We start from the raw sequence: 27819 nt of genomic DNA, 5'->3' as shown, positions 1-27819 counted from the left end.
ATGAACTTCTATAAAAATTTACTTTCCTTATTTTTTATAGAATCGCTAGAAGTCCCATTAAAAATTCTTTCGACGAAGTGACACCCCTACCCAGATATCATAGAAGTTTAACGCGTACTTCGACTCCCTTACCAGAGAGGTCAGTATTTACAAGTTTAATTATGATTTTGAATTAAGATTTTAAGTTATATTTTTATAATTATACGCGGATTTCGACTAAATACGCCTACTTCTCCGATTATGCTCAATTTTGACGCTGTCGAAGATAGTGAAGAGTACGGCACGAGTGAAGATGATTCAATGTAGTGAATCAAATAAAATTAATTGTGAACTTAAAATAATATAAAAATTCGAAATTAATGTAACGTCATTTGAATAAAATAAATTAATATATTTATGAAACACGTTCAATTTATCTAGAATTTTAACCCTATCGAGGTATTTTTGAAAAATTAAAACTAAACATACTTAACATTAATTTTTCTGAATGAAAAGTAGAAAAGGACCTATTATAAAGATCAGATGTTCATTTTAAACCGTTTTCAATCCTAAAAAATGTATAGTTTTTGTAATATACGTTCCACAATGTTATTTCTATGGGAATTTTCGAGTTTTTTTGCCAAAAAGGCTTATTAGTTTTATGTAAATAACAAGTTGGGAAAACCAAAATATTACCTCTCCGAGTCAAGACGACTACTTACAAACTTATTTACCCAGATATGGAAATGTTTCTTAAGTTAAAATTTATGAAATATTAAAGCAGTATACAAAAAGCATAGCAAATATACTGTAAATCAGACGACATTTTACATCCAATAATGTTATACTTGTACACATTAAAATCATCCGATGGGGGAGAAACGGGAAATGAAGAGATAAAACTTTAGAGGGATACTACCTCAACTGTATGCCCTCTATGTTCAAAGCCATATTCACAACAGGGTTGCCATATAAACACTATCCTCTCGTTTCACCTCAACGATTTTCTTAGTTTGTCAACATGACTGTTAACGTTACATAACACCAAAGCTTATTTGTGGCTACACACACTGAAAGTAAATGCGTATCATAGAAGTTTAACGCGTACTTCGACTCCCTTACCAGGGAGGTCAGTACTAACACGGGCCACTAAACTAAGAGGACATTTCAGCTCTGCTATCGGGCGGCGCTCAAGCTAAACGGTTTTTACTAGTGTCGCCTCTAGCCGTAGTTTTTAAAAAGCGAAACTACGTCATTTCGGTAACAAGGCGAGTGAGGCTGGAAAATAGTATTTTTTAGACTAAGTAGCATTGAGTAAAGCCATAAGAAAATAATATGGAGCTATATATTATTTTCTTATGATGGGACTAATAGTTTTACCCGAATAGTAGTAGTAGTAGTATTAGTAATTAAATTAGTAACGGGAGTTGGCTACATGTGATTCACTTTGCCAAGCAGCCATTGGAAAATTATTCCCCCTGAGTCCTGACCGGTATATTAGGAGATGTTTCACTAGAAGTATATTTATTGTAGCAGGGATGGCTTAATTATGGGCTAGACCATCTTGTTTAGTTTTAAAGGCATTGTTATAAAACCTCAATTATTTGAAAAAATTACTTATCTTCTTTCTTCCATCAAAATTTCATTTAACGAAAATATTTTTCAACGTAATCTAAAGTACCATTAGTATATTAACATTATTAGGTTAGTGCAGAAAATGGGCTCTTCGTGGATGGTGATGAACCATAGAGGTTTTGATAGATTTTAACAAGGTTACGCAATGCCATTTGTTATCGCGGGTTTAACAAGGCTTTGGTGGTCTGAGGTTGAATATACTTAGTCCTAATCAATGATAGAAGCAGTGAGCACAAAAAGGAGAGTAAAAGAGAGAAGGGGGATGGTAACTATAACGGGAAGGCCAACGTGACTCTCTTTCTCAAGCGCACCTACCTCAGCGCACAGCCAAGAAGTAAGACAACGGAGCTGTATTGTAGAAGGAGTAGAGACTCGTAGCTTCCCCTCTCCTAAAAAAAGCTAGACCTTGTTTGTCCATAAAAAGGGGGTATGAATTTTGTGCCTCCCTCCAAACCTAGGCGAGCCCATGTAAACAAGAAAGATGGACGCGAGCTACGGACGTTAAGCCTCGGTCTTTTGTGTATCGAGTCCGAGTGACGGGAGTATCTCAAGCGTTTGCAAATCTTATTTAAATTTTTATTTTTACTATTATTTCTATTTATATTAACTATAATATGGAAAATATTAAAAGAATTAAGCCAGGAAAGAAGAAAATGACGGCTTTTTTAAAACACGTGACGTCAGAGATTGTTTACATAGGCTCGGTATGCGTGAAAATTGTGCGCGGAGCACTAGTACGCTTATGTCTCTACGCCTTCTACAATACACATCCGTGGTAAGACGTTACCTGATCCAAGGATTATTTTAAATAATCCTTGCCTGATCCGTTGAGATGGAAATTCAAAAAGGGTAAAGCCTGGTTTTCACTGACCCAAAACGCAGGAAAAACCGTGTTAAAGGTAACTTTCCGCAAAGTTTCGCGTTTTCTGGGCGGCAAGTACGGAATTGGTTTTTCTACTTTTCCGCAAATTTTTACGGAAAGGAAAGCGGTGGCCAATAGGAATCGATGAATGCGTGACGTCATAGGCTTGGTTTTGGTCAGCTCGTGATGTTTTTTTGATGCCATTTTTTAATTGAAGGCGTTTGTGTTGTAGAGTTAAATTTCTATAAATGTATAGTTAACGATTTGTTAAAGAAATTTGTCTTAATCGTTATTTATATGATAAAAATGAACGCTTTTACAAAGACAATAAAGTGTAAGAAAATCGATAGGTTGCTAATGGTGCATTTCCAACACGATTGGTAAGCTTTGGTCTCCACGAGCTCGCACTCTTTCATATTACAAGTTTAAGTGAAAAAAAATTTCCGCCTTTTTTCAAGCAATTTTTTACTGTTCCGTGAAATATTCAGCAGTGAAAACCAGGCTTAAGCACGAAAATACGGTTAGAGGTTCACACCAGAGATCAGCTTCTCTGATTTTTAGCCACATCGTAGTATACAATAGGCTCTTAGTTTCATCCGAGCCGTAATAGTAGTAGTAGTTGTGGCCGTAGTTTTCGCTTCGTTATCGTCAGATTTTAGCTTAAAAGGAGCTCTATAATACCTTAACCCACCAATAGGGGTAGCTGAGCTCGGTTAGAGATTTTATTTTAATTAAAATCTTTTCTCGTCGCACTCGGGAATCGAACCCGGGTGGCTAGTGCAGCAGTAAGAAACGCTACCACTGAACCATAGAGACTCAATAGGAAGTCCGAGTTTTCATCGTTTAGTTTATTTCTAAAGTGGCGGGGGTGGTACCTCTTTATCTGTGGGGACGGATACTTTTTAATTTTTATCGGTAGGGTCGGATACTTTTGATTTTGTATCTTTTGGTTCTTTATATTTATTTTATTTTTAAGTGCTAATTAAATTGATGACGATGTGGCTACTATTTTGGCCCAGCCCTTGGGTCAACTTGCTTTCTCTCCGTTGCGCCGAATGCGCATTTGCGGCACGCTTTTAAAGAGTCCAGGGGTTACGTTTTTGAAAGGGGGGGGGGCTGACGGAGAATTTGGTCTCTCCGATTCTCTTTCCTATTTGTGCTCACCGGTTGAAAAGAAAGTGTGAAGTTATTAGAGAGCTAACAAGTTCTTATTCGAAGTTAAATTAACAATGCCTTCAATGAAAATGGCCAAAAGTCGCGAGTCATCAGAGTATCGCTGTGGTTGACCGTTTCATTGGCGTAGCTATACTGGGCCTGTTCACTCCCTTAAAATAGGTCTTGTGTTAATTCGCGGTTACGCTGTTACCGTCGTCTGCCATTATGTATGCTAGAACTTCCTGGATTTGTGTTTGTAGTCAGAACAGAGTAGCTGGTAATGTTTTAAAAGGTATTTGAAGGTATAATATGGATTTAAGTAAGGTTATCGAAGCAATAGAAGAGCGCATAAAACTAGATACGTTTAAAACAAATCTCAGTAATTTAGCTATAGCGCGAGCAGCTTGCGTCGTGATGCGCGTGATCGAGTGGGCTATGGTTAAACCAAGGAGCATAAATGTCTCAACTACTTTCAGTCGCGAGTTTGCAAGTCCATCAGTTACTAGCAAACTAAATAGTTATTGGCGAAACTTTGATGTCCGCGTTTTTTAACACAGGCTCTATGGCCATTGTCATACTTTCCCTCTCATCCACATTTGCTTCAAATGAAAATATCGCTCGATTTGGGTCTGTATTTACTCTCCTTGCAATTTTCTGTCGGGTTCTGCTTTTCCTTGAGATATTCCAGAGTGATGGGTTTTTTGATGTGATTTAGGCCAAGTTCAATCAAAAGAGGTAAAATGCATAAAATGTACAGAAAAATTAGATATCCGAAAGCTCGACCCAAACTCGCTAGATCAGAGGTCAAATTCTTGATGATTCGGTCTTTGTTGATATCATACTGAGTACAAGTCTTCTTGTAATGCAGGACTTCGGCACGACGATCATGTCCAGTCTCCATGTAACTTTGCAGTCTGTAAAATTATTTAAAGCGCTTTTAAAGGCCGACTTCCAGCGAAAAGGGTTCTAGCGAACTGAAAACCAAGTATCGAGACTAACAATGAAGCAAACCGTGCCGATTTTCAAAGCCCCGCTGGGGTAAAAGATGAAAGGGTTCCCGCTAACTGAAAGCCGTGCGCAATGTGGTTCTAGCGAACTGAAGATGAACAATAGAAATCCTTTTAAATTTATTTCCTCTCAAATTTTTCCTTTCCCCTGAAGGAAATTCTCTATTGCGTATCTTCAGTTCGCTAGAACCACATTGCACGGCTTTCAATTAGCGAGAACCCTTCCATCTTTTACCCCAGCGGGGATTCGAAAATCGGCAAGGTCGCTCCATTGTTAGTCTGGATGCTCGGTTTTCAGCTCGCTAGAACTCTTCTCGATGGAAGTCGGCCTTTAACAAAACTTGTATGAATACATATTTATAGAGATAAATAAAAACAACTTTAATAATTAAAATTAGAAATACTAGCATATCTCTTAAAATTCTCGCGTGATCAGCCGGTTTCACGACAATTTAAGGTATCGTTCCTTTCAACCGAATTCCCAATGGACCGAAATCCCATTCGACCGAATATCCCGCAATGATTTTAGATTTCCAGCCCAATGGCTATATTCCCGATGGACCGAAATCCCAATCGTCCGAATATGCCCCTAAAAAATACATGAATATAACTTGAAACACTGTAGCCGTCAGCGTTTCGGTGGTGTAGTGGATACGATGTTGGACTGCGAAGCGATAGGTTGTTGGTTCGAATCTCCGAAAGGTATGTTAATAATATTAAAAGTAGATGTTTCGTGATACTAATTAAAACGCTCACTTTCATTCCTTTCAAGGCAAGAGATATATAGAATTAATAAACAAATTGTGCTTAAAATGAAGTACAGTCTTAATGGTAGTTCCATCAATGTCTTTAAATTTTAAATTAAAATTTTAATATTTTGGTTTCGGGTGGGTTGGGTTGGGTTAGGTTAGGTTAGGTTAGCATAGGTTAGGTTAGGTTAGCTTAGCTTAGGTTAGGTTAGGTTAGCTTAGCTTAGGTTAGGTTAGCTTAGGTTAGTTTAGGTTTGGTTTGGTTCCAATAATTCGTTGACACCTTTTCCAAAATATGCTCCTTTTAATTAGCTACCACCTTTTCCAAAATATTCTCCCTTTAAATAGCTACCACCTTTTCCAAAACATTATCCTATTAATTAGCTGTCACCTTTTCCAAAAGATTTTCCTATTAATTAGCTGCCACCTTTTTCAAAATATTCTCCTATTAATTAGCTGCAACCTTTTCCCAAACATTCTCTTACTAATTAGCTACCACATTTTCCAAAATATTCTCCTTTTAACTAGCTACCACCTTTTCCAAAATATTCTCCTTTTAATTAGCTACCACCTTTTCCAAAACATTCTCCTATTAATTAGCTGCCACCTTTTCCAAAATATTATCCTATTAATTAGCTGCAACCTTTTCCAAAACATTCTCCTACTAATTAGCTGCCACATTTTCCAAAATATTCTCCTTTTAATTAGCTACCACCTTTTCTAAAATATTCTCCTATTAATTAGCTGCCACCTTTTCCAAAAGATTTTCCTATTAATTAGCTGCCACCTTTTCCAAAATATTCTCCTATTAATTAGCTGCCACCTTTTCCAAAATATTCTTCAATTAATTATCTGACATCTTTTCCAAAATATTTCTATTATTGCTAATAAATTGTTCGTGGTAAGAGGCGGGCTTTTAATACTCATAAAAATAATCTTTTTACCTCCAAACAAGGTTAGGTTAGGTTAGGTTACGTTTGGTAAGGTTAGGTTAGGTTAGGTTAGGCTAGGGTAGGTGAGGTTCGCCGTAATTAAAACGTAGTTAAAATAAGTGCAGTAATACATTTTCAACTCACATTTATTTTAACAACAATAAGTTGTGAAATTAAAAATATATTTAATGCAAAACCACACAGTATGTCTTCTTCCAGTTCAATAGAATTTCGGTCCAATGGGACTATAATAAAATCGCACCTTTGGCTACGTTCGGTCGAATGGGACCCCAAAAAAACCCCCCTTCTGTCGAATGGGAATTCGGTTCAATGGGACCAAAGCCAATTTAATAGGTAGTCCCATCAGAATCAGCAAGAGCTATTTGTAATAATTTATCCGTGTTTTTTTTTTGCCAAACTGAGAACTACGCTTTTTACGTCACGCCATCCAAAAATTTTACTTTTTTCCTAGTGATTGCGCTGGCTCGGCGCTGAGCAGCGTGACGTCATGATCCAAAAGCAAAACCTGTTCTCTAAGACGCAGCTAACAGTGGACTCGGCGTTGAGCTCTGCTGAACGCGGCCCTTAGATCGTTGTTGGGTGCTAGAAGGATCAGAAACTGGGAGGTTTTTTCTGCTTATAACTTCTGTGCGCAGTTGCCCGCCAATTTCGTAGGGTACGCGCACCGCGGTACAACGTAGACAAACGTGACACTTTCACAATCGCCAAACGCGCAAATCTTTATTTTTCCTATTTTTAACTACTTTAAAAAAATTAACATTAGTCCCAAGGCTTAGCGAAATGAGACCAAGCGGCCATTTCACTTGATTACATTTTACCGTCTTTCTCAAGACCTTGTCGTCTGCTAGTTTTTTTTTTCTTTATTATTTTGAGACACTTTATCAAGAAAACTTTAACATAGGATCCGCCATTAAAATTCTGGTCCATTATATAGAAGGTTCATGATGCGAGCCACCGTATAATGTATGCCAGCTACTGTACAGCCTTAGATCGTTGTTGGGTGCTGTACAACCTTAGCACATTCGAAACCACACGGAGTAATGCAAAATATTTTTTCCTCTTGTTATTGACTAAGTTGACTGTTAAAGGGAGGGTGAAGTGAAAAATCAAGTGATGTTTTATCGATTCTTCTTCAAATTATAAGACCAGTCTGCATAGTGAAACATTCAGGAAATACCGTCTCCAAATGATTTTAAAATTCAAATTAGTTTCCGATTTTAAGAATAATTTGAAGTATACCCTCCGACCAATCGCGTAACGCCCTGCATTTTTTATTAATAAAATTCTGGTGGCACGCTCCGTGTCGAATGAAATTTATCGCGAGATTTGATAAAATTTGCGCGCGATGTGACAATCGTGGCGCGAGATGTAGAGCGTGCCACGAGAATTTTATTAACAAAAAGGCAGGGCGTTACGCGATTGGTCGGAGGGGGATACTTCAAATTATTCTTAAAATCGGAACCAATTTTGAATTTTAAAATCATTCGGAAGTATTTTCTAAAGGTTTCACTATGCAGACTGGTCTTATAATTAGAAGAATTGATAAAAAATCACTTGATTTCCACTTCACCCTCCCTTTAAGATATGCTTAATTAGACAATTTGGGACTTGTGTTGGTACCTTTGAACGAATATTTCTCTGCCTTCCAAGGAGGAATTATTCGGAATGAGATAGGAGATGGATTTAAGCAGAAATATTTCTGCAAAGTTGACTCCGTCAAGATGCTTGTAGTAAGTACAGTGATGACGCATTGTCGAAAACCAGGCTACGAAAGCGGTATTTCCTTGTCCTTTGAACATGTCATAAACTTGCAACTTTAAAGCTTTCCATTGTTTAAAACCACCCTTTGCCTGATAATCGGCGAAAAATGTCTTGTAGTGCTTCTGAAAGTTTAAAATAAGATAAATTGAATCTCAGACTAACAAATCCATGGACAGGCAAGTGAATTGGGAGCTAGGTTTGCTTAGAGCAACGCCTGACACGAGCGCTGTGGCGGCGGATGTTGGAAGTTTTTCCCCAAACCCTAGTAAAATTCGCGCCATTTTGCTTTTTTGTGGAGTAGAGGTCTCCAGTCACCGATATGGGTAGAAAATCTGACTAAATTATAAAAGCTGGTTGAATTTCATTATTTATTTATTTTAGCCTCTCTCTCATTAAAAATTCAGAAACGATCTATCATGTTAGTTTATGTAAATATCGCTCTGCTATTGTTTATAAAGTCTGTTTAACATTAAGCCTTGGCTAAAAAAATATCCTGAACTATTACCATTTACACTGCAGGAGGCAAGGCTACTTGGTGCTGCACTTTGTACGCTAAGTAGCCTGGCCTCCTGGTATAAATGGTACCAATCCTCCTATTCTGAAAACTATGTAATTGAACACTGATTTACATTCATTATCTTACTTAAGTTTCAAAATTAGCTTGAAACCTAAATAGCCAAGGCTTAACTGTATTAAGAAAGTATAAATTTTAAGTATAATCCTCTCGAGCAGCCAGCGTGATCGAGTGGGCTATGCTTTAGTGAAATGGTTGGCTTTCATTCGCTCTTGCGAGATGGCGTAGAAAATGACGTCGAGGGCAACATTTTCTTTATAAGCTCCTCCTCTTTAACAAAATCAACCACTTTTAAAACCAAAAGCGCATGGAGAGGCTAATCACTCAAATTTTCTGCACTTCTATGAAGTTTGAATTACGGGTAATCATTTTAGCACAGATAATTGTAGCGCATCAAGGGGCCTTTAGCTCAAATTTTCTGTACGACTGTTTAGTACGGTACGGTGTGGCTACTATTACGAGCCCAGCCCTTGGGTCGTCTTGTTAATGTTCGATAAGTCTGTCACTGGTTAATGAGAGCTTGTCATGAAGTGACATAGATGAAACGTCATAGATTCTCGAAAAGCGACGCCTGGTGAGGCGCTGTCAAAGGCTTAGAACAGACTGAATAGGAAGATGGACTGCAAAACCGCGTGTAGTCAATTCTCACGCCGTTCTCGAACTAGCTCTCAGTAAGTCTCTAGCATTACGAAGTATAAGCAGTGTCATACTTATGGTACATATCTTATAAACTTATGCTTTAAAGGTGTAATGACGTACTTGAAAGTAGCGATTAATGTATCCGTCATCTTGAATAATAACATTAATGCTCGGTTCCTTCAATAAGTGGTCGAGCGTGTAGATTTTTGGGGATGATTGGTACACGTGGTACGATGACACATTGGCTTTAGTTATTGACATGAAAAACACGATTGCAATGCCCAAAAAACATACGAAACCACCTTCGTATTGAAAAGAAAATAAAAAAGCCAATTTTTAGCTGTTTAATAGTGTATAAGAAAGGATAGATGTAATTTTAGAAGCAGGAATGGAGAACGGTTAGTATTTACTTCAGTTATTCCGACTCATAGCCCCTCCCTCCAACACACAACGAAAATTTTAAATTATCTTATTGGCTCACTTAAACTACGTTTTGATGACGTTGCTGACGGGGACGGCGAAAAATACCATGAATCTATATAACTATGAATATACAGCTGCGTTACGCTGTCTAACCTCTCGATAAGGTTTGGGCGGGGCTTAGCGAAGGGAGACATCAGTCACGTGTCTACTAGTGTTAGGAGCGGGAGAAGGGAGGGGGAGTCCGGGGGTGTGTAAATTCGAAACGTCACTTCCTCTTGTCTTGTGATTGGCTATTAGAGCTACGCAAAACGCGTCAAAGCTAGAAGGGTAACATCCAAGACAAATCGACATGATAGAAGGGGTATATGATACAATATAAATTCATGAAATACGTAATTCCTTTTTACCTCTGTCGCTTTGACCCGCCTCTTCTTTCATCCCCCCGTTACAGGAAGAGGGTCCGGGACTTTGACGTGCGCCCTGATTACTCTGCTCTCCATTCCTGCTTCTAAAATTAAATCTATCCCTGATAAAATTAAGAGGGAAAAGAAGGACAGAGCTTTGACCCGCCTCTTCTTTCATACCCCCCGTCCCGTGGAAGGGGTTCGGGACTTTTATTACTCTGTTCTCCATTCCCGGTTCTAAAATTACATCTATCCCTGGTATATGTAATTGATGAGGTAAAATGGGATTTCTTACTTAGATTTTTAAACTGTTTTCCAAGGTTTGTTTCCAATTGGGGCATTTTTATCTGTTTAAGGTTAATTAGAAGAGCGCACAGGAACAAAATGAACCAAGCCTATAATATAATATGTTTTCAATTTTAATTTTGATGGACATATTCATAATTTTAATTGCGTACTCCAATTGTGGCAATCCCAAACATTCTGGTGACGTTAATGTCTTCTGGTCGAAAATATTTCACCAGAAACGAGTAATAAATGAAGTCAGTGGCCGGTCCTAGTTGATAACCTTTATTATATTCCTTGTTATAACGAATTCCGTACCAAAAATCAGTCATGTCGTATCTCAAATCAGCGTTCTAAAAATATTATTAAAGGGAATGCGAATTTACAATTTCATATCATATTTTAGCACAAAAGTGGTATTATGTTACACTTTCGAGTCTCTACTTTCAAAATATCAAGTTTTTAATATAATTGAACCAAAGTTTCTATTTTTAAAATCCATTGAAAAATCACGAAAACTCGATATATCAATAATCTTGTCGAGCTTGTTCGCCCGTTTCATGGCATCACTATGAAGTGAGGTAAAAAAGCGCGGGAATCCTATAGGCGTCTCGAGCTTCTCGCCAGTCTAAACTCTGGGTCTGATAGCGGAGAGAGTGGCACCATCTCTAACGGGAAAAATATATCTGTGACGTCACCCTACGGGAAACGTTTTAGCCTTTCTTAAAAAGAGGATTTCAAATAATTTCAAATGAAGCATTTTCAATAATGCATATTGCGGTCAAATAACCACCAGAAATCGGAGAATTAAAAGCTTGATATTTTTGAATTCACAGAATTTAATTCTATCTTTTGTTATATAAATAAGAGGTTTTTCAAACGAAGCTTCTCATTCCCTTTAAAGAATATCGGTAAAGATCCGTTTCGAGGGTTTTTCCCATTAATCTGAAAAATTGGTTATAATGTGATTGTGATGTCACTATCTCTACTTCAGCATCTCATTTTGAAGCTCTAAACTTGTTCACTCCAAATTACTCGGAGATTATTTCACGAAATGCCTTAATTAAGTTATAGATTCCGCAGCATTAAAGGGTGAATTAAGTTTTTAATTTTAAACTTTTTTTTTCTAATTTGAACGCAGATGCAATCAATGATAGCGAACCTTTAACAGACACTGCGTTAAAAGAAATTGAACAAATGGGTAAAACTAGCGGAATGTCCACCAATAAGAGTACACTCATTATACACAGCGTACAGAGGGTAAATATTGTAGCCACTAATATTTTGATAACACACCAACGGTTGGCCCTCTGGTAGCGGTTTCTGAATTTTCCCTCCAAAACATGAGACGCTCGCGGCGGTAGACGGCCGAACTGGATTCAAGCACCCGCGTCCGAGTTCCTCGGCTTTAGGTTGAAGGGAAGGGGGTAGGAACTCGAGAAAAAAAATTTTCTCTCTAGTGTAGGCGCGATGGAAGCGGCATAAAATCCTCAAATTTGTTCACTAGTGCCAGGATCTATTACCAATGCTAGAGCACTTTACTTCTAGTCCCTTATCATACTTCTGATATTAATAAGCTTCATATTTTTATGTTTATCAACTGCGCTTGCGAGTAAGAATAGCATTATAACAAAAGATCTCCACTGTTCAGAAAGTATAATAATAAAAAAACACGTATTATATAACAAAGGATTGTCTTTTCTACTTTAAAATCTGCGTGTATTTATATATTAGCATAATTCAATAGTATTATTATATTACAGGGCGATGATATTAGTTCATTTTGTCTAAAATTACTCAACTGTAACGACTAGTGCATGTACATAAGTTCATAAGATATATTTCATAAGTTCGTAAATGGTTACAGACAGAGAGTTTGTCATAGATTCTCGAAAAGTGAGGCCTGGTGAGACGCTGTCAAAGGCTTAGTACAAACTAAATAGGAAAATGGACTGTGAAACCGAGTGCAGTCTATTCTTGCGTCGTTCTCGAACTAGCTCTCAGTAAATCTCAAGCATTACGAAGTGAAGGAAGTGTCAAACTTATGGAAGATATCTTATAAACTTATGATGTACTAGTGTCTGTTTATTCTAAGCTGATTCAACACCTACTAAATAATTATACATTGTATATGTAACTTGTCCTTGAATATAATTTTATTTATTATTTTTAAACTACGCAACTAAGCTTGTTTTTCGAGTATAGCTTCCTTCAAAGAGCATAAGATTGACTGTATGAAAGGATAACGGAAGTACCGATAGCCATATACCAATTATTTAAGTAAAATTCCTTAGTAACTTTCATTTCTAAAGATTGAAAGAAATATGGTTAAATTATTGTAGAGAATTAAATAACTGATAAATTAATATAAATATGTCTCTCTATTTAGAAGTGGATTTATAATAAGAATTAATTCATGTAACTAAGAATATTGAGAGACTAAGTTTCCTAAAACATCCTTGCCATACATTAAAGAGTGTTTTAAATCTGGGTCAAAGAACATATAGGGTCTACAACATTCAGCAGTCCTGTCAAAATTAAGCTCGGGATCTTTTGAAATCCAAACATTCCACGCATGTATGTATACATATTTATACGTTATTCTTTATAACATAGCCTCCTAACGGATACAGGCCTAAACATAAAACTATCAACTTTTTTTTCTCCTGATATTGTGCTACTGGCAGGATAAGTACGCTTAGAATATGCCTTACTTGAAATGTAGAAAACATTAAAGATAATGTCAACTTTATCAGAGTCGTTTAAAAAACAACCCAAAGATTTCAAACTGTTAATTGGTTTTAGTAGAAACCATCAGTGGAAGGACGAGAGTAAAATATGTCTCTTATTTTCGTATATGGTTTGATTAAATTTTAAGAATGTACTTTAAATATTCCGGTTTGTCTTTTCACGTGTAGGCCGCCTGTAATTATACCATAAGGCAATGTATTGTACGATATTTCGCAACGGCTTGAAACGTTTGCGCAACACTTTTAACAGATGACCTGCTCCGTTAAAGGAAAGGTTTCACAATATAACATTACACCAGAAGCGACATAAAAATATTATTATAAAATTATTATTTCTATGTCGCTTTTGATTATACCTTAAAAGAACGGAATTTTTCTAATTATAAATGGGAAAATTTTAAAAAGATAAAAGATCTCTTATTAAAAAATAATTGGCATTTAACTAGTCTTAAAACATTGACTACTGCGCCATCCACCATGGGTCTAGTGGGGTCTGCTAGCCCGGACCTCTTACCCCTAAGGGATTGGTTGAATTCTCACAGGCTTAGAGAGGTAAGGGGTAACATTATACCTTAAAAGAACGGCCTTTTTCTAAATATAAAAGGAAAAATATTCAAAAAATAAATAAATGATCTCTTATTACAAAATAATTAGCATTTAATTAGTCTTAAAGACGAGGACTACTGCGCTATCCGCCATTAGTTTAGTAGCTTCTGCTAGCCCGAACCTCTTACCCCTAAGAGATTGGTTGAATTCTCACAGGCTGAGAGAAGTAAGGGGTAAGAGGTTCAGGCCAGTAGACGCCACTAAACCAATGACGGATGGCGCAGTAGTCCTTGATTGTTTTTAAGAATAATTAAATGCTAACTATTTTGTAATAAGAGATCATTTATTTATTTTTTGAATATTTTTCCTTTTATATTTAGAAAAAGGCCGTTCTATTAAGGTACGTTATTTTATGTTAAGCGCCCTTTTCCTTTAAACGCTAGCGGCTTGTCGTCAAAAACGTTATTTCAATGAATAAAACTATGTACGCGACCTTCGCGAATTTAAAATCAGTGTGTGCTTATCACCGGCTGGTTATTAGACAGAAGAGTTGTGTTTTTTAAATAGCATCGAATTAGCTAGAGTAAATTTCTAATATTCGTATAAATATTACAGTCATGTCGTTGTACGAAACCTTAGAATTAACGGGAATTATAATTGGAACAATTATTGCCTTAATAGGGGCGTATTGGTAAGTTTTTAAATATTTTATCATTGCGATTAAAAAACGCGGTTAGAATTTAGATTAAAATGTCATCTAATAAAAACAAGTTGGGAAACCAAAATAAACCTCTCCGAGTCGAGACGCAATTAATAGGTTTTCTTAAATAATTAAATGGATATAATTGATATTAATTATTTTTATCGTCATTAATTTACCTTGATTAAACTTAAATCGTTTTAAGATACTTGATTCCTAAAATAATTTTAAACATAGCTATTATTGACGTTTGAAGCTATTGATTCACAATAAATGATAAGAGAAACCGCAATTGCTTGAACCTTTGGTCGTAGCCCTGCCATTGGGAGGCTATGGCATGGTAAAAAAAACCCAAAAAAAAACTTAACAATAGAGTGGGAATGTAATGATGAAACATGTATAAAATTCATCAAGTGACAAGTTAGCTTAATAGCAGTTCAAAAATATTAACAGGCTCTATTCTCCACAGCATCTATTTCAAAAGAAACCACTATTGGGTTGGAAAACCGATTCCGTCAGATTCGCCAGTTCCCATTTTCGGAACAACTTTTGGTATCATAACAGGAAAGGTAATGCTAATTAATAGTCATATTTGAGCCCACATTGAAAAACAATGGTCACAACTTGGAATGCTTTTCTTAAAGAAGGCACCTGCGGGTGGGTAAAAAATATTTGAAATCCGTCTCAATCACGTGAACCAGGAGAGGAGTGGTAGTTCGTTTTATTTCGAAAACTACCACCTCGGGGAAGTGGCGCTGCATTAACGCGAGAAACAAGGACTAGGTGTCCAGTCCCACTCAATACGGAGTCTTTGGATCGTGGCTTCACGTTTTCCCTGTGACGTATTTCAAATAATTTTTACAAACCGTTCGATGCCTTATCTTTCGAGACCCTTTAATTAACAGGCCCCTTAGAGCCGGTAGATATTTGGAACATAATTGGCCAAAGTAATTGTCTCGCAACCTTAATATAGAAACTTTTAACATCGTGTTTAAAGTTCGATGTGTGATATTATGAAGGAACATAAGTAGATTTCGCGCTTCGATGAAAGAGGTCAAATTATTACCCTATGAAATTCAATTGATCCCTTCACTAGAGGCATGGAAAGCTACCGCTTAGCAAATGTCATTTCGCTTGTGGCGCTATCGCCTTTTCGTAAAGCTTCCATCATGTGTGCTATTCGAGTTTTGTTTATCCATTCACCTAAAATATTTAATAAAATGAAATATTTTTTTCTATATTTCATAAAGAAACTGTATGAAACAGACCAAGATCTGTATCGAAAATATGGCAGAGTTGTGGGGTAAGTCATCCTGTTTCAAAAGGCTGGTTATATCACGATTTTCTCAGTGCACCCACAGATCAGCAACTTATGTTTTTTACCTACAACAAATACTATATAATTGATACAAAATAGACCGCTAGCACCTACTGAAAGCAGTTGTCAATTTAACTAGTTTTAATAACCAAAAAAATAAAAAAAACGTTTCAAAAATTATAACCGATAGTACGGTTGCTACCATTAACGCTCCATTAGACTTGTGTCTATTAAACAACGGCAGTTGTACATACAAGTAATAGAAATCATTGAGTTCTCATAATTCCCATGTTGATTTCTATGCGGGTTTTGGGGGCCGGGCTTGAGTACGTCTTTCCAACTGTGATTTTATTGGTTGGTAGCACTGCGAGGTCGGGTGCGCGCAATGTGCAAAGGGCAGCAAGATTGATTATTCGCGAAGTAAAATTAGTCTACCTATTCGCACAAAATCTGCCAAGATATGTTGAGAAAACTGCTACACAAATGATTTATTATTGCTGTATGTATTCCCAGGAATACATAGATTTCTTCTACTTGGAATCTTTAAACTCCCATAAACCACATACTAACATCTGATTGAAGGTAGGGGGAACGGCTAAAAACTTCGTTATACCGCCAGCACCAGCTTCCTCTCATTTCATTGGTTATTCGAATGTATTTGTGGTTCTGGATAACTCTGTTGAGGTGCGCGTAGGTCGCAAGCCGTGTCGATATCACGTGATTTTCTAAGTCTGACGTTAGGGTGGCGGTTTTTACACCACCTCCTCTTTAATTCAAGCAGAAAGGCCACGAAAATGGCTTCTCAAAGATTCCAAGTTGAAGAAATCTATGTATTCGTGATAACGATGATAAACTGTTTTCTTGGGATTCCAGGCACATATATTCCCATATCTTCCAAGGAAAGAAAAGAGAATATCCCGAATGTTGTTTTAGACTAGTTAATTGGCTAATCCATAAATATCATCGCTAATTGTTTACAGAACATACAATGGTTATAAACCAGTTATATACATAGCAGAACCGGAATTAGTCAAACAAGTCCTTGTGAAGGATTTCACTAGTTTTTCATCCAGAATAGTAAGTCTTTTTAACGGTGATTTTAGAATGAGCGACGATAGTCTGAAGGTATCTATGTGATAATTTCAGGAATTGAAAACAGGTGATCCCTTAGTGGATAATATGGTAAACGTCGTGGCGGGGGATGAACAATGGAGGAATTTGCGAAATACTATGACACCTGCTTTCTCTTCTGGCAAACTCAAGAAGGTAAATAAAAATATAAAATCTTCAAAAGTTGAATCAGGCATAGATGTAATTTTAGAAGCAGGAATGGAGAACGGTTAGCATTTACTTCAGTCCGACTAATAGCCCAGAATAGAGCCCCTCCCTCCAACACCTAACGAAAATTTTAAATTAACTTATTGGCTCACTTAAACTACGTTTTGATGACGTTGCTGACGGGGACGGCGAAAATACGTTATTCCATTTTACCTCTGTCACTATGACCCGCCTCTTCTTTCATACCCCCTGTCCCGGGGAAGGGGTCCGAGACTTTGACGCGCGCCCAGATTACTCTGTTCTCCATTCCTAGTTTTAAAATTACATCTATCCCTGGTTGAATTAAAAATAGAAATTTATAAAAATTGTTATTACAGATGATTTCACTCGTATGCGACTGCGCAAAGCTTTCAGTGGAGAATTTTGATAAATACTCGAAAAATGGAGAACCAGTCGATTGTAAAAAGTAAATATTGAAATATTTTCGGGTATTCAATGTTAGGCAATCATGGATTTCTAAATATAGTAATGTTATGTTTTAGACTTTATGGAAACTACACATTAGATGTTATTGCTAACGTCGCGTTTGGCACTAAACTGGATTCTCATAACGATCCAGAAAACGAATTTGTGCAACATGCCAAAAAGGTTTTCTCATCAGAAATAAATGTTCGATTAGTTATTGCCCGTAAGTCTAGCCTTAATAGCATTTAACCATATTAGCGGTTCATAACGATATAAAAAATAATCAATACTATTAATAATCAATTATACTTTACAGTTCTGTGCCCTAAACTTGGAAGAATGCTTGGAATTACATTTTTTCCAACAGACACGATCGAATTTTTCAAGAACATAACGCTAGCTATTGTCGAACAACGGAAAAATTCTAAAGAGGTGATTTTATATTCCCATAAATAGGAAGATTAGTTAAAAAGCAAAAATTTCTAGCATTGTTTGGTTCTTTCATAGCAAAATACAACGATTTAAAAAATAAATGATATTATCTTCTAGGAACATCACGATTTCTTGTCCCTGATGTTGGAGAGTCTCGAAACCAATAGTGACGAATCCAAAGTGTCCCAGACAAATGGAAAGGATAAAGACACAAATGAAGAAATTAACAGTGTTGGTGACATTAAGAGGAAACGTAAGCAATCTTTGTTTTCATTATTATAACCATAAGTTTATAAGATATGCTAGAGACTGAGAGATAGTTCGAGAACGACGCGACAGTTGACTACACTCGGTTTTGCAGTCCATCTTCCTATTTAGTCTGTACTAAGCCTTTGACAGGGCCTCATCAGGCGTCGCTTTATGAGAATCTATGACGTTTCTCCTATGTAACTTCATAACAAGCTCTCAGTAACCAATGACAAAAACCTATCTTATAAACTTATGTTATAACTGTGCGTGAAATCCATTGAATCTAAAAGTAAAAGTTAAGGAAAAATGTGTATCAACATGGTATTATGCATGGCACTCCAACAAAATAACATAGACTTTCGCGTGATGTACGAATTTTTAACCCAAAACAAAATTCAAAAAGAAACCCTTTTTAAATCCGAAACAATAAATTTTACAATGATTAAAAAATAAAACACAGAAGTGCTACCTTACTAAGTTTTCACAATGAATATTGTTCAGAATCTAAACAAAATATTACGTGTCGCTAGAGATGGTATAAGCGAGAAAAACTTAACACATTACAATCCAGACTTTGAAGATAATTAATTCAGTTTTAATTTTCAATAAATAGCTCTTACGAAAAACGAATTTTTGGCCCAAACCATCATTTTCTTTTTGGCCGGATACGACACAACGGCTACCACCCTAACAGCGGTAACTTATTACTTTGCCACGAACCCCGAAACTCAGAAAAAAGCCTTGGAAGAAGTGGATAGGATTTGGAAAGACAGAGTACGTTAGGAACTTAGAATTCGCATAATTTTAACCAGAACAAATAAACGGTTGATGACATGCATTTATAATCACAGACAGAAATTGATATTGAGGCCGTGAGTGAAGCTAAATATATTGGGGCTGCCATTGATGAAGCATTGAGATTAACACCACCAGCAGTGAGGTCAGTTATTCTTGCTAATTTAGTGTATAAACTTAATTTAAATGGTAAGATACATTAAATATTTTTAATCTTAACTTTAGACTCGAACGCACATGCGTCAAAGAATGCAAATTGGGGGACACAGGTGTGACGATACCAAAAGGAATGGTTGTAGAAATCCCCGCCTATTCTATGCACCGTGATGCAGTATTTTTCCCTGAGCCAGAAGAGTTTAAACCTGAAAGGTGAGGTTTTCTTGAAATCCAAATTACCATAGATAATTCCATTAAATACACGCAGGGTAGGGCCCGCCATTGTAGGTTATTTCCCTAGCTTCAAGAGGCACTACACGCTGGAGGCTCGCCAACTCGCACTGCCTCTAGCGGTGCTTCTTGGCACCTAAAATGGCGGGCCCCTACTCCTGTAGTGTTTGCTCCTCTTACGGAATTAATTGAATTTAAATAATCTCGTGAAGTATTGTGAATAAAACCTTGATTTTTTTTCATCATAGATTTTTAGGAGAAAGCAAAACCGTCATTGCAAATTCGTACACTTATCTTCCCTTTGGAGCTGGTCCAAGAAATTGTATAGCAATGAGATTGGCTTTGATGGAAGTCAAGATTTGTCTACTTTACGTTTTGCGCAAGTTTGAATTTACACCAACGGAAAAGACGAAGGTAAACTATCACACACACAAGCAAGTTTTTGCTGAATAAAATATTTTGGTCAAACAAAAATATTTTTGTGCGTGAGCTTCGCAATATTGCAAAATAATAATAATATTATTTTTGTAATTGCAGATTCCTATGGAGTTCCTGAATGCCGGTTTGTTACAACCAAAAGACATCATCCTTCATGTTAATAAACGACACGTATCTTAATTGAGCAACTGTACTGTATTCTAGTGTAGTCTATTCTTGCGTCGTTCTCGAGCTAGCTCTCAGTAAATCTCAAGCATTACGAAGTGAAGGAAGTGTCAAACTTATGGAAGATATCTTATAAACTTATGGTGTACCAGTGTACTGTTAATTTTAAGCTGATTCAACACCTACTATTGTATATGTAACTTGTCCTTGAATATAATTTTATTTATTATTTTTAAACTACGCATCTAAGCTTGTTTTTCGAGTAAAGCTTCATTCAAAGAGCATAAGATTGACTGGATGAAAGGATAACGGAAGAACAGATAGCCATATACCAACTATTTAAGTGAAATTCCTTAGTAACTTTCATTGCTAAAGATTAAATGATACATGGTTAAATTATCGTAGAAAATTAAATAACTGAAGTGATAAATTAATATACATATGTAAATAAATATTAAGAATTGTCTCTCTCTTTAGAAGTGGATTAAAGAGGCTCAAGGGCGCTGTTGGAGGTTCAGGGGAAAACACCGAGGTCTTTGGCCATAAGGAATGGCGCCACCGTCGCGGTGGGCGGGTAAGCAATGTGCTAACCATCAGTTTGACCCTCCCCCCTTCACCCCAACAGCTCCGGCCAGCCCCTTTAACAATAAGAATTAACTTATGTAACTAAGAATATGGAGAGACTAAGTTTCCTAAAACATCCTTGCCATAAACTAAAGAATGTTTTCATTATGGGTCAAAGAACATAAAATTCAGCAGTCCTGTCGAAATTTAGCCTCGGAATCTTTTCAAATCCAAACATTTCACGCATGTGTACGTATACTTATTTATATGTTATCCTTTCTACCATAGCCTCCTAACGGATACAAGCCTAAACATAAAACTATAAACTATTTTTTCTCCTGATATTGTGGTACTGACAGGATCAGGGATAGATATAATTTTGGAAGTAGGAATGGAGAACAGAGTAATGTGGGCGCGCGTCAAAGTCCCGGATCCCCTTCCAAGGGACGGGGGGGGGCATGAAAGAAGAGGCGGGTCATAGCCACAGAGGTACAAATGAATTATGTATTTTTCGCCGTCCCCGTCAGCAACGTCATCAAAACGTAGTTTAATTGAGCCAATAAGATCATTTAAACTTTTCGTTACGCGTTGGAGGGAGGGGCTCTACACTGGGCTATGCGTCGGACTGGACTTAATACTTACCGTTCTCCATTCCTACTTCTAAAATTAAATCTATCCCTGGCATGATAAGTACGCTTAGAATATGCCTTACTTGAAATGTAGAAAACATTGCTTAAAATTAAAGATAATGTCAATTAATTATTTTATTAAAAAAAATCCCAAAGCTTTCAATTTGTTTTCTGGTAGACCAGAGCCAGTGGCTTGGATCTTACCTCACAAGGTACAAAAGGTCTGACTATCGGAATGAGCTTAGTTTTGATGCTCATTAATAGATCTGGCCGTCTTGCGCGTCACAGCTGGGGCATTTGAGTGGGGCGGGGTCATGTTTGACCCTAATGAGGTATGATTTCTTACCTCATGAGGTACATGAATAAAAAAGGTGGCAAATGATAGAGCTGGAAATGGCTATTCCAAATATATGAAATCTGACGTCATCAAAGGGGGCCATCAATAAATCAGACGGGGGTTAAAATGGTCGATATCGCGCGATAACGACAATGCCGTAAACATTCTATAACAAGCGGAATGATAACCTGACAGTTCATTACACACTTCTGGATTGTATGACATCTGAATATTTACTCTTTATTTTCTTTCTTGCATCACATAATTCTTTGCATGTCGCTAGCGAATCTTCAGTAAATGCATGAACATTAGAATAATTAGATTCGGCCTCGTTTGAATGTAGACCCAAAACACATTTTCTTTCTGGGTCCATTATTATTCATCTGTAGTTGAACAGCACTGTTTTTGAAATTTCGAGACGGTTTTGAACCTCAATTTTCCCTTACAATTACGTTTTCTTAAAACTCACCTAGATTAAAATGGTTTTAAGCTTATGAACAACTACATCTAATCCAAGAATTTAACGATAAAGGTTTAACGAACAAACCGCGTCTAAAAATATTTTATAATGAAACTAAAACTAAATGCAATGCGCTAACGTGATTAGCCACTCTTTATACGACACCTCGTGTGTGTATGTGTGGTTTTTGACAATAAAAACGTCAAAAAGGTATTCAAACAATATAGTAATATGGATGCTAGTTTGCGATGTAGGCTGCCAATTTTGCAAGCAGTGACGCGTTGACGTCAATAAAGTTATATTTAATATCAGACTGATTCGGATGATGAACCAGATGACATTTAAAATGAAACATTTTTGTATATCTTTTTGCATTAAAAAATAATAGAAGGTTTCATAGAATCAGTTTGGGCCTGTATTATTAATTGATGCCGATTTAAGTTCATCTCTTGTTTCACACAAAAGTAAGTCCCAGCAACCACCACCAAAGCTAGTCATTTTACCTCAAGGGTCATCAACGATTGGAACTCTCTGCCAGAAGACTTATTATTATTAGAATGTTCCGTCCATTTCCGTCGAAGTGTTACGGATTGGATTCGAAAGAGTTCCTGAATTTTTATTTTTTATTCTAATTTTTGTTTGTTTATTTGATGTACCTTAAGCTTTTGGGGGGTTGCACACAAGCCGACTTGGCTTAGCGACCCGATCCCCTCAGTTCAAAATAAACATTACCCCGTTAGAATAACGGACAATTCGCTCAAACAAAATAAGTTTAATATACTTGGCATCTGTGGGGCTTGTTTTACAATATGACACCTGTTACATTTATGTGCCTTATGAGACCCGAAGTTGTCAAAGTCTGACGCAAGAATCAGAACGTCAGATTAAACCTTAGCCGCGTATTATCAAGTCAGATTTTATATCCCAGCCAAGTCGAGCACTGGCACCCTTTTCTCGAAGCAACTCACGACACTTTTAAGCCCACTGTAACTTCGTGATGGGTATAGGTAAAAGTCTGAAATTTTGCTTGCCGCGAGGATTGTCAATCCTAGCTATAGTTTCCAAATTTCAAGTTCCTACCCTATATACTTTTCGAAATATCGAAGGTGAAATTTACCTTATTTTGTCATTCACTCACTCACCGATCATCAAAATTCTAAGGTACTTCTAGGGTAGATAGAAACTTAAAATTCAGGATTTAGTTTTCATTTATTTTATAAAGCACAGAAAAATTATAACATCCCGAAATTTTTATAAAAAAGTCTTGGTTTGGACCAAGGCCGAAAACACAAACGATATGTGTGAGGTTTATCAATTGACTGAAGTTTCAGATATTGAAATTTTTTTTAGTTATTTTTATCCACTCAATCCTTAATCAATATTTAATTCAATCAACTGATTTTACTGTTAATCGATCTAGTCCCTCTAAATTAATTGAAAAAATTACATATCTACGGTTTTTCAAGAATAATTCCATTTTCCGAAAACATTTTATCATGAAATTAATTGTTATTGAAAAAGCGTAGATATGTAATTTTTTCAATTAATTTAGAGGGACTAAATCGATTAACAGTAAAATCAGTTGATTGAATTAAATATTGATTAAGGATTGAGTGGATAAAAATAACTAGAAAAAAATTTCAATATCTGAACTTCAGTCAATTGATAAACCTCACACATATCATTTGTTTTTTCGGCCTTGGTCCAAACCAAGACGTTTTTATATAATATCTGTCACTTCAGTCTTAATGTAATTAAATTTTGAATAATTATGTTTGCTTTACCGTCATACCATTGCACTCTAAAATATAACGGTGCATTCAAACGCCATTTATGCTGTTTTTTCCAGTGCCAAAAAAGACATCATTTAGGGTGTACTTTAACCCCATTTCTATGATCAATTAACGCCATTTACTAATATTATTTGGAAGTATTAAGGGAATATTAGGCATTTAAGCACCATTTACAGTGGCTTTTAACATCTTTTTTTGACAATCTGTTGAACTTCTAATATTACTTAGTCTAATGGTTTTAAAAGTAGGGAAAAAGTACGCTACCTATGTCACATTATTAAACCAAGTGAAGTGAAATAATTGTTAAATATTTATTATAACCACTACACCACAGACACGTGGTAAGTCTAAGTTTTCCAAGAGATCTAACTAATTATTATGTCCAATCACGATGGTTAAAACATGTATCTACCTGGGCTCGAACCTGGGACTTTCCGTGTGCGAGGCGGACGTGACAACCACTACACCATAGATACGTGGTAATACTGAGTTTTCCAAGAGATCTAGCTAATTCAAGCGCCCAATCACGATGGTCAAAACATGTATCTACCAGGGCTTGAACCTGGGACTTTCCGTGTGTGAAGCGGACGTGATAACCACTGCACCATAGATACGTGGTAGCACGGAGTTTTCCAAGAGATCTAGCTAATTCTTATGTCCAATCACGATGGTCAATACATGTATCTACCAGGCCTCGAACCCGGGACCTTCCACGTGTGAAGCGGACGTGATAACCACCACACTACAAATACGTAGTAACACTGAGTTTTCCAAGAGATCTAGCTAATTATTATGTCCAATCACGATGGTCAAAGCCGTACTTCTGTAATTAACTAAAATTAACATACTTAGACTTAATTGTTTTCATCAAACTGGCTGATAGCACACCCTGAATACTTAATTGTTAATTTAAGATAATTCCGAAAAGTAACTTCGCTGTAATTTTTAAGTTAGCGGTGGGGAAAAATCACGAAAAACCCATGTAAATCTCCATAGGAAATTAGCAAAAGCGGGTGAATATTACTTTAACGTTACAAAACGGTATCAAGTCATATCTACAAGGGCCTACCGGCCCTGTAGAATTTCCCAAGAGTCAGCCCAAACACTATTTGGTGTTTTAAAAAAAACTCGGAGAGCTTAGCTAGTTGTCCAAATTGCGTAAACAATTAATCACTATTTACAAAAAACATAAAAAATAACGAAAAATAATTATTTTACTTAATGAATTGAAAGAAACGATTTTTTCAAGTGCACAAGAAAGTTTTCAAGATAGCTATGGACCATATCTTTATAGGAATAGATACTCTTAATCAACAGAAAAAACTACTATTCGAGAATAAAAAAAACAAGTTGGGAAATCAAATAACCCTCTCCGAGCCGAGACGCAATTAAGAGGTTTTTCTTAAATAATTAAATAAATATAATTGATATTAATTATTTTAATTATTTTAATCAACATTAATTAATTAATTCTAGTTAAATCGTATTCAGAAACTTTATTCCTGAATCGTTTCAAGCATATCTATTGTTGACGTTTGAATTGAAGCGTATGCCTGTTTAATAATTTTTGGCAATTTAGGGTATATAAGGCGAATTGCTTTCTGCGAACACGTTTGCTCCGATTTGCCAACTGCGAATGCGGTGACAGACACAGACACCCCCACCCCCAGACACGTCTAGTGTAATACCTCTCCGTGGCGTCATCGTCACTCGGAGTGGTAAAAATGAGTTTAATAGAATATTTTTTTTGTAAACGGTCCAATAACTAGTCGAGCCATTTTAATAAAAATTTGTGCTTTTGAAAAATCGTTTCTTATAAATACATTTAGTTATTTTGCCCAAGGAGATATTAATCTCTATTTTCAAAGTAATTTTACTTACCAGACTTCTGGCGTCAGGAATTAATTGAAGCTTATTTCTAAAATTGGTTGAAATTAATTATAATTATTTAGTTAATGCCAGGATTAAAAAACTAGTTTTTTTTTAAAAAAAAAGCCCCGAACACCGGGTTTTATTGGGCACTTGGGTTTTTTATCTTTAGCAGTTACTAAAATTGTCCTAAAATGTTTCATAAAAACTAATAAATAATATTGAATGGTACTTTAAGTTGAAACAACAAATATCTTTAAATTTAAATTCTTCTAGCATTCAAATTCATCAAAATTGATGATCTTAGTGATGGGGTTTTTGGGCGGGTTATTTATGGTGGGTTAAATCCAATAAAACCCGCGGCGTTTTTTGGGCTGGGGTTTTTTAATTCGAAACCTAATTAATGCTGGCATTTACCTTTTGCTGGGGAAAATCGTTAAAAACTCAGCCACAATTGAAAATTTTTTTGAAATGGATTTTAAATTGAATTCGCCCGTATTAGCTATGATGTATTTCTGAAAACAGAGCAATTTTTAAGTTTTCAAGTTGAGAATGGTAATTTTGGTATGTTTTTAAGCAACAACTTGAATATTATTATTTAAATTTGATTTTGAAATCTCACCTTATTAAGGGCCATTCTCAAGGTTACATTTGAAAATAACATATTGGTTGTCGTAAAACGTCAAGTTTCAAAATTCAAAAACTTAATCACTGGCACTGAGTATAAAAATCGTAATAATTTAAAATCTATGCTCTGTAAAATACCGATTTATTCGAAGGGTCCGACATTCCCAACAAACACTTGAACAAAGCGTACGGGATTTCGTGACATCGAGAAAGATTTCGCGATTTCGACAAAGATTTCGTGATTTCTTCATCGATTTCGCGATTTCGACAAAGACTTTGGGATTTCTTCTTTGATTTCTTGATTTTTCCAACGATTTCGGAATTTCCTCTTTCATTTCTTAATTTCGTGATTTCTTCGAAGATTTCGGGATTTTGTGATTTCACCAATGATTTTGTGACTTCATGATTTCGCAAAGATTTCGTGATTTCTTCATTGATTTCGCGATTTTGCCGAACATTTCGCTATTCCTTCTTTGATTTCACGGTTTCGGGATTTCTTCTTTGATCTCGCCAGAAATTTCCTCTTTGATTTTAGGATTTTGCCAAAAATTTCTTCTTTGATTTTGAATTTGGCCGAAATTTCTTCTTTGATTTCGACAAGGTTTCGGGATTTCTTCTCTGATTTTGCGTTTTCGACAAAGAATTCGGGATTTCTTCTTTGATTTTGCAATTTCGACAAAGAATTCGGGCTTCCTTCTTTGATTTCGCGATTTCGCCAGAGATTTTGGAATTTCCTCTTTGATTTCGTAATTTCGTGATTTCGTGTGAAAGATTTCGCGCGAAGCGAACGGGATTTCGCGTAAATGTCGGACCCCTCGCATTTTTATTGCAGATCGTAATTTCGTAAATTCTTTAAATAGTATTGGGATTTGTTAAAGTTCTAAATTACCATGAATTACGGACAATGTGGAAATATAATTTGTAACAATTACTAAAGTACCATTTAGAAAAAGTACAGTGCACCTCTCGAGGGGTTGGTCATTCACGAAATCCCGTACGGTACCCGCGAAATCAAAATTATCAAATCCGAAATCAATAACAAAATCAGAAATCCGGAAAGAAATCATACGTATTTTTGCAGACTTTGAAATCCCGTAAAAATCCGTAATCTGTAACGAAATCAAAACATCACCTAAGAAATCAAAAATCAGCAAAGAAATCACGAAGCAGTAAAGAAATAACAAAATCAGTAAAGAAATCGCGAAATACAAAATACAAAATAAAAAATCACAAAATCCGACGAAATTACGAAAAAAATCACAAAATCCGACGAAATTACGGAAAAAATCACAAAATCAGTTAAAAGTCACAAAATAACTAAAAAAACCACAAAATAACTAAAAAAACCCACAAAATAACAAAAAAAACCCCACAAAATCAATTCAAAATCACAAAGTAACTAAAAACCCCACAAAATAACTAAAAAAACCACAAAATCAATCACAAAATAACTAAAAAACCCACAAAATAACTAAAAAAAACACAAAATGTCTAAAACAATCACAAAATAACTAAAAAAATCACAAAATTACTAAAACAATAAAGCATAAAATTAGTAAAAAAATCACAAAATCAGAAGCGAAATCACAAA

General features: G+C 36.0%; 2 protein-coding genes and 1 non-coding gene across 9 annotated transcripts; 1 reads left to right on the top strand and 2 right to left on the bottom strand.

Annotated features, from left to right (window-relative positions):
- Positions 1 to 318: 318 nt before the first annotated feature.
- Positions 319 to 26782, bottom strand: LOC149661072 (uncharacterized). Of its 3 annotated transcripts, XM_089842465.1 has the most exons (8): positions 26224 to 26782; positions 26019 to 26116; positions 25614 to 25650; positions 10600 to 10779; positions 10437 to 10536; positions 9435 to 9616; positions 7961 to 8223; positions 319 to 4545 (listed from the first exon to the last, which is right to left on the bottom strand). In XM_089842465.1, the coding sequence occupies exons 1-8, from the start codon at positions 26263 to 26265 to the stop codon at positions 4233 to 4235; spliced, it is 1215 nt and encodes a 404-aa protein (XP_089698591.1). In that variant the 5' UTR covers positions 26266 to 26782; the 3' UTR covers positions 319 to 4232. The 3 variants fall into 3 exon arrangements, with proteins under 3 accessions (XP_089698591.1, XP_089698592.1, XP_089698593.1); XM_089842466.1 differs by lacking the exons at positions 25614 to 25650; positions 26019 to 26116; positions 26224 to 26782 and adding exons at positions 15489 to 15625; positions 15691 to 15838; XM_089842467.1 differs by lacking the exons at positions 10437 to 10536; positions 10600 to 10779; positions 25614 to 25650; positions 26019 to 26116; positions 26224 to 26782 and adding an exon at positions 10145 to 10427.
- Positions 11054 to 21728, top strand: LOC149661074 (cytochrome P450 3A41-like). Of its 5 annotated transcripts, none has more exons than XM_089842457.1 (17): positions 11054 to 11686; positions 11744 to 13257; positions 13345 to 13728; positions 14338 to 14413; positions 14892 to 14991; positions 15673 to 15725; positions 16721 to 16817; positions 16887 to 17006; positions 17396 to 17484; positions 17561 to 17706; positions 17800 to 17915; positions 18033 to 18168; positions 18778 to 18938; positions 19016 to 19104; positions 19185 to 19328; positions 19595 to 19760; positions 19884 to 21728. In XM_089842457.1, the coding sequence occupies exons 4-17, from the start codon at positions 14340 to 14342 to the stop codon at positions 19962 to 19964; spliced, it is 1572 nt and encodes a 523-aa protein (XP_089698583.1). In that variant the 5' UTR covers positions 11054 to 11686; positions 11744 to 13257; positions 13345 to 13728; positions 14338 to 14339; the 3' UTR covers positions 19965 to 21728. The 5 variants fall into 5 exon arrangements, with proteins under 5 accessions (XP_089698583.1, XP_089698581.1, XP_089698582.1 ...); XM_089842455.1 differs by having other exon boundaries at positions 11054 to 13003; positions 13114 to 13257; XM_089842456.1 differs by having other exon boundaries at positions 11054 to 13257; positions 13345 to 13450; positions 13623 to 13728.
- Positions 24274 to 24346, bottom strand: TRNAV-CAC (transfer RNA valine (anticodon CAC)). Its single transcript has one exon. It is a non-coding gene; the product is annotated as a tRNA-Val (tRNA).
- Positions 26783 to 27819: the final 1037 nt, after the last annotated feature.

This window comes from Phalangium opilio, unplaced genomic scaffold (genome assembly GCF_054372755.1).
Source record: "Phalangium opilio isolate 3A_F unplaced genomic scaffold, DU_Popi_V2 ptg000070l_1, whole genome shotgun sequence".
Taxonomy (NCBI): Eukaryota; Metazoa; Arthropoda; class Arachnida; order Opiliones; family Phalangiidae; genus Phalangium; species Phalangium opilio.
This window is presented reverse-complemented; position numbering and strand designations above follow the sequence as displayed.

Excerpts from the sequence above, each read along its gene's own strand:
- LOC149661074 (XM_089842457.1), top strand. The coding sequence starts at position 14,340 with ATGTCGTTGTACGAAACCTTAGAATTAACGGGAATTATAATTGGAACA. Across the intron at positions 14,992-15,672 it reads TTGGTATCATAACAGGAAAG|AAACTGTATGAAACAGACCA; the intron begins GTAATGCTAATT and ends TATTTCATAAAG. Across the intron at positions 17,485-17,560 it reads GAACCAGTCGATTGTAAAAA|ACTTTATGGAAACTACACAT; the intron begins GTAAATATTGAA and ends GTTATGTTTTAG.
- LOC149661072 (XM_089842465.1), bottom strand. The coding sequence starts at position 26,265 with ATGTTATTTTCAAATGTAACCTTGAGAATGGCCCTTAATAAG. Across the intron at positions 26,117-26,223 it reads TGAGAATGGCCCTTAATAAG|AAATACATCATAGCTAATAC; the intron begins GTGAGATTTCAA and ends CTCTGTTTTCAG. Across the intron at positions 10,537-10,599 it reads TTGGGATTGCCACAATTGGA|GCTTGGTTCATTTTGTTCCT; the intron begins GTACGCAATTAA and ends ATTATATTATAG.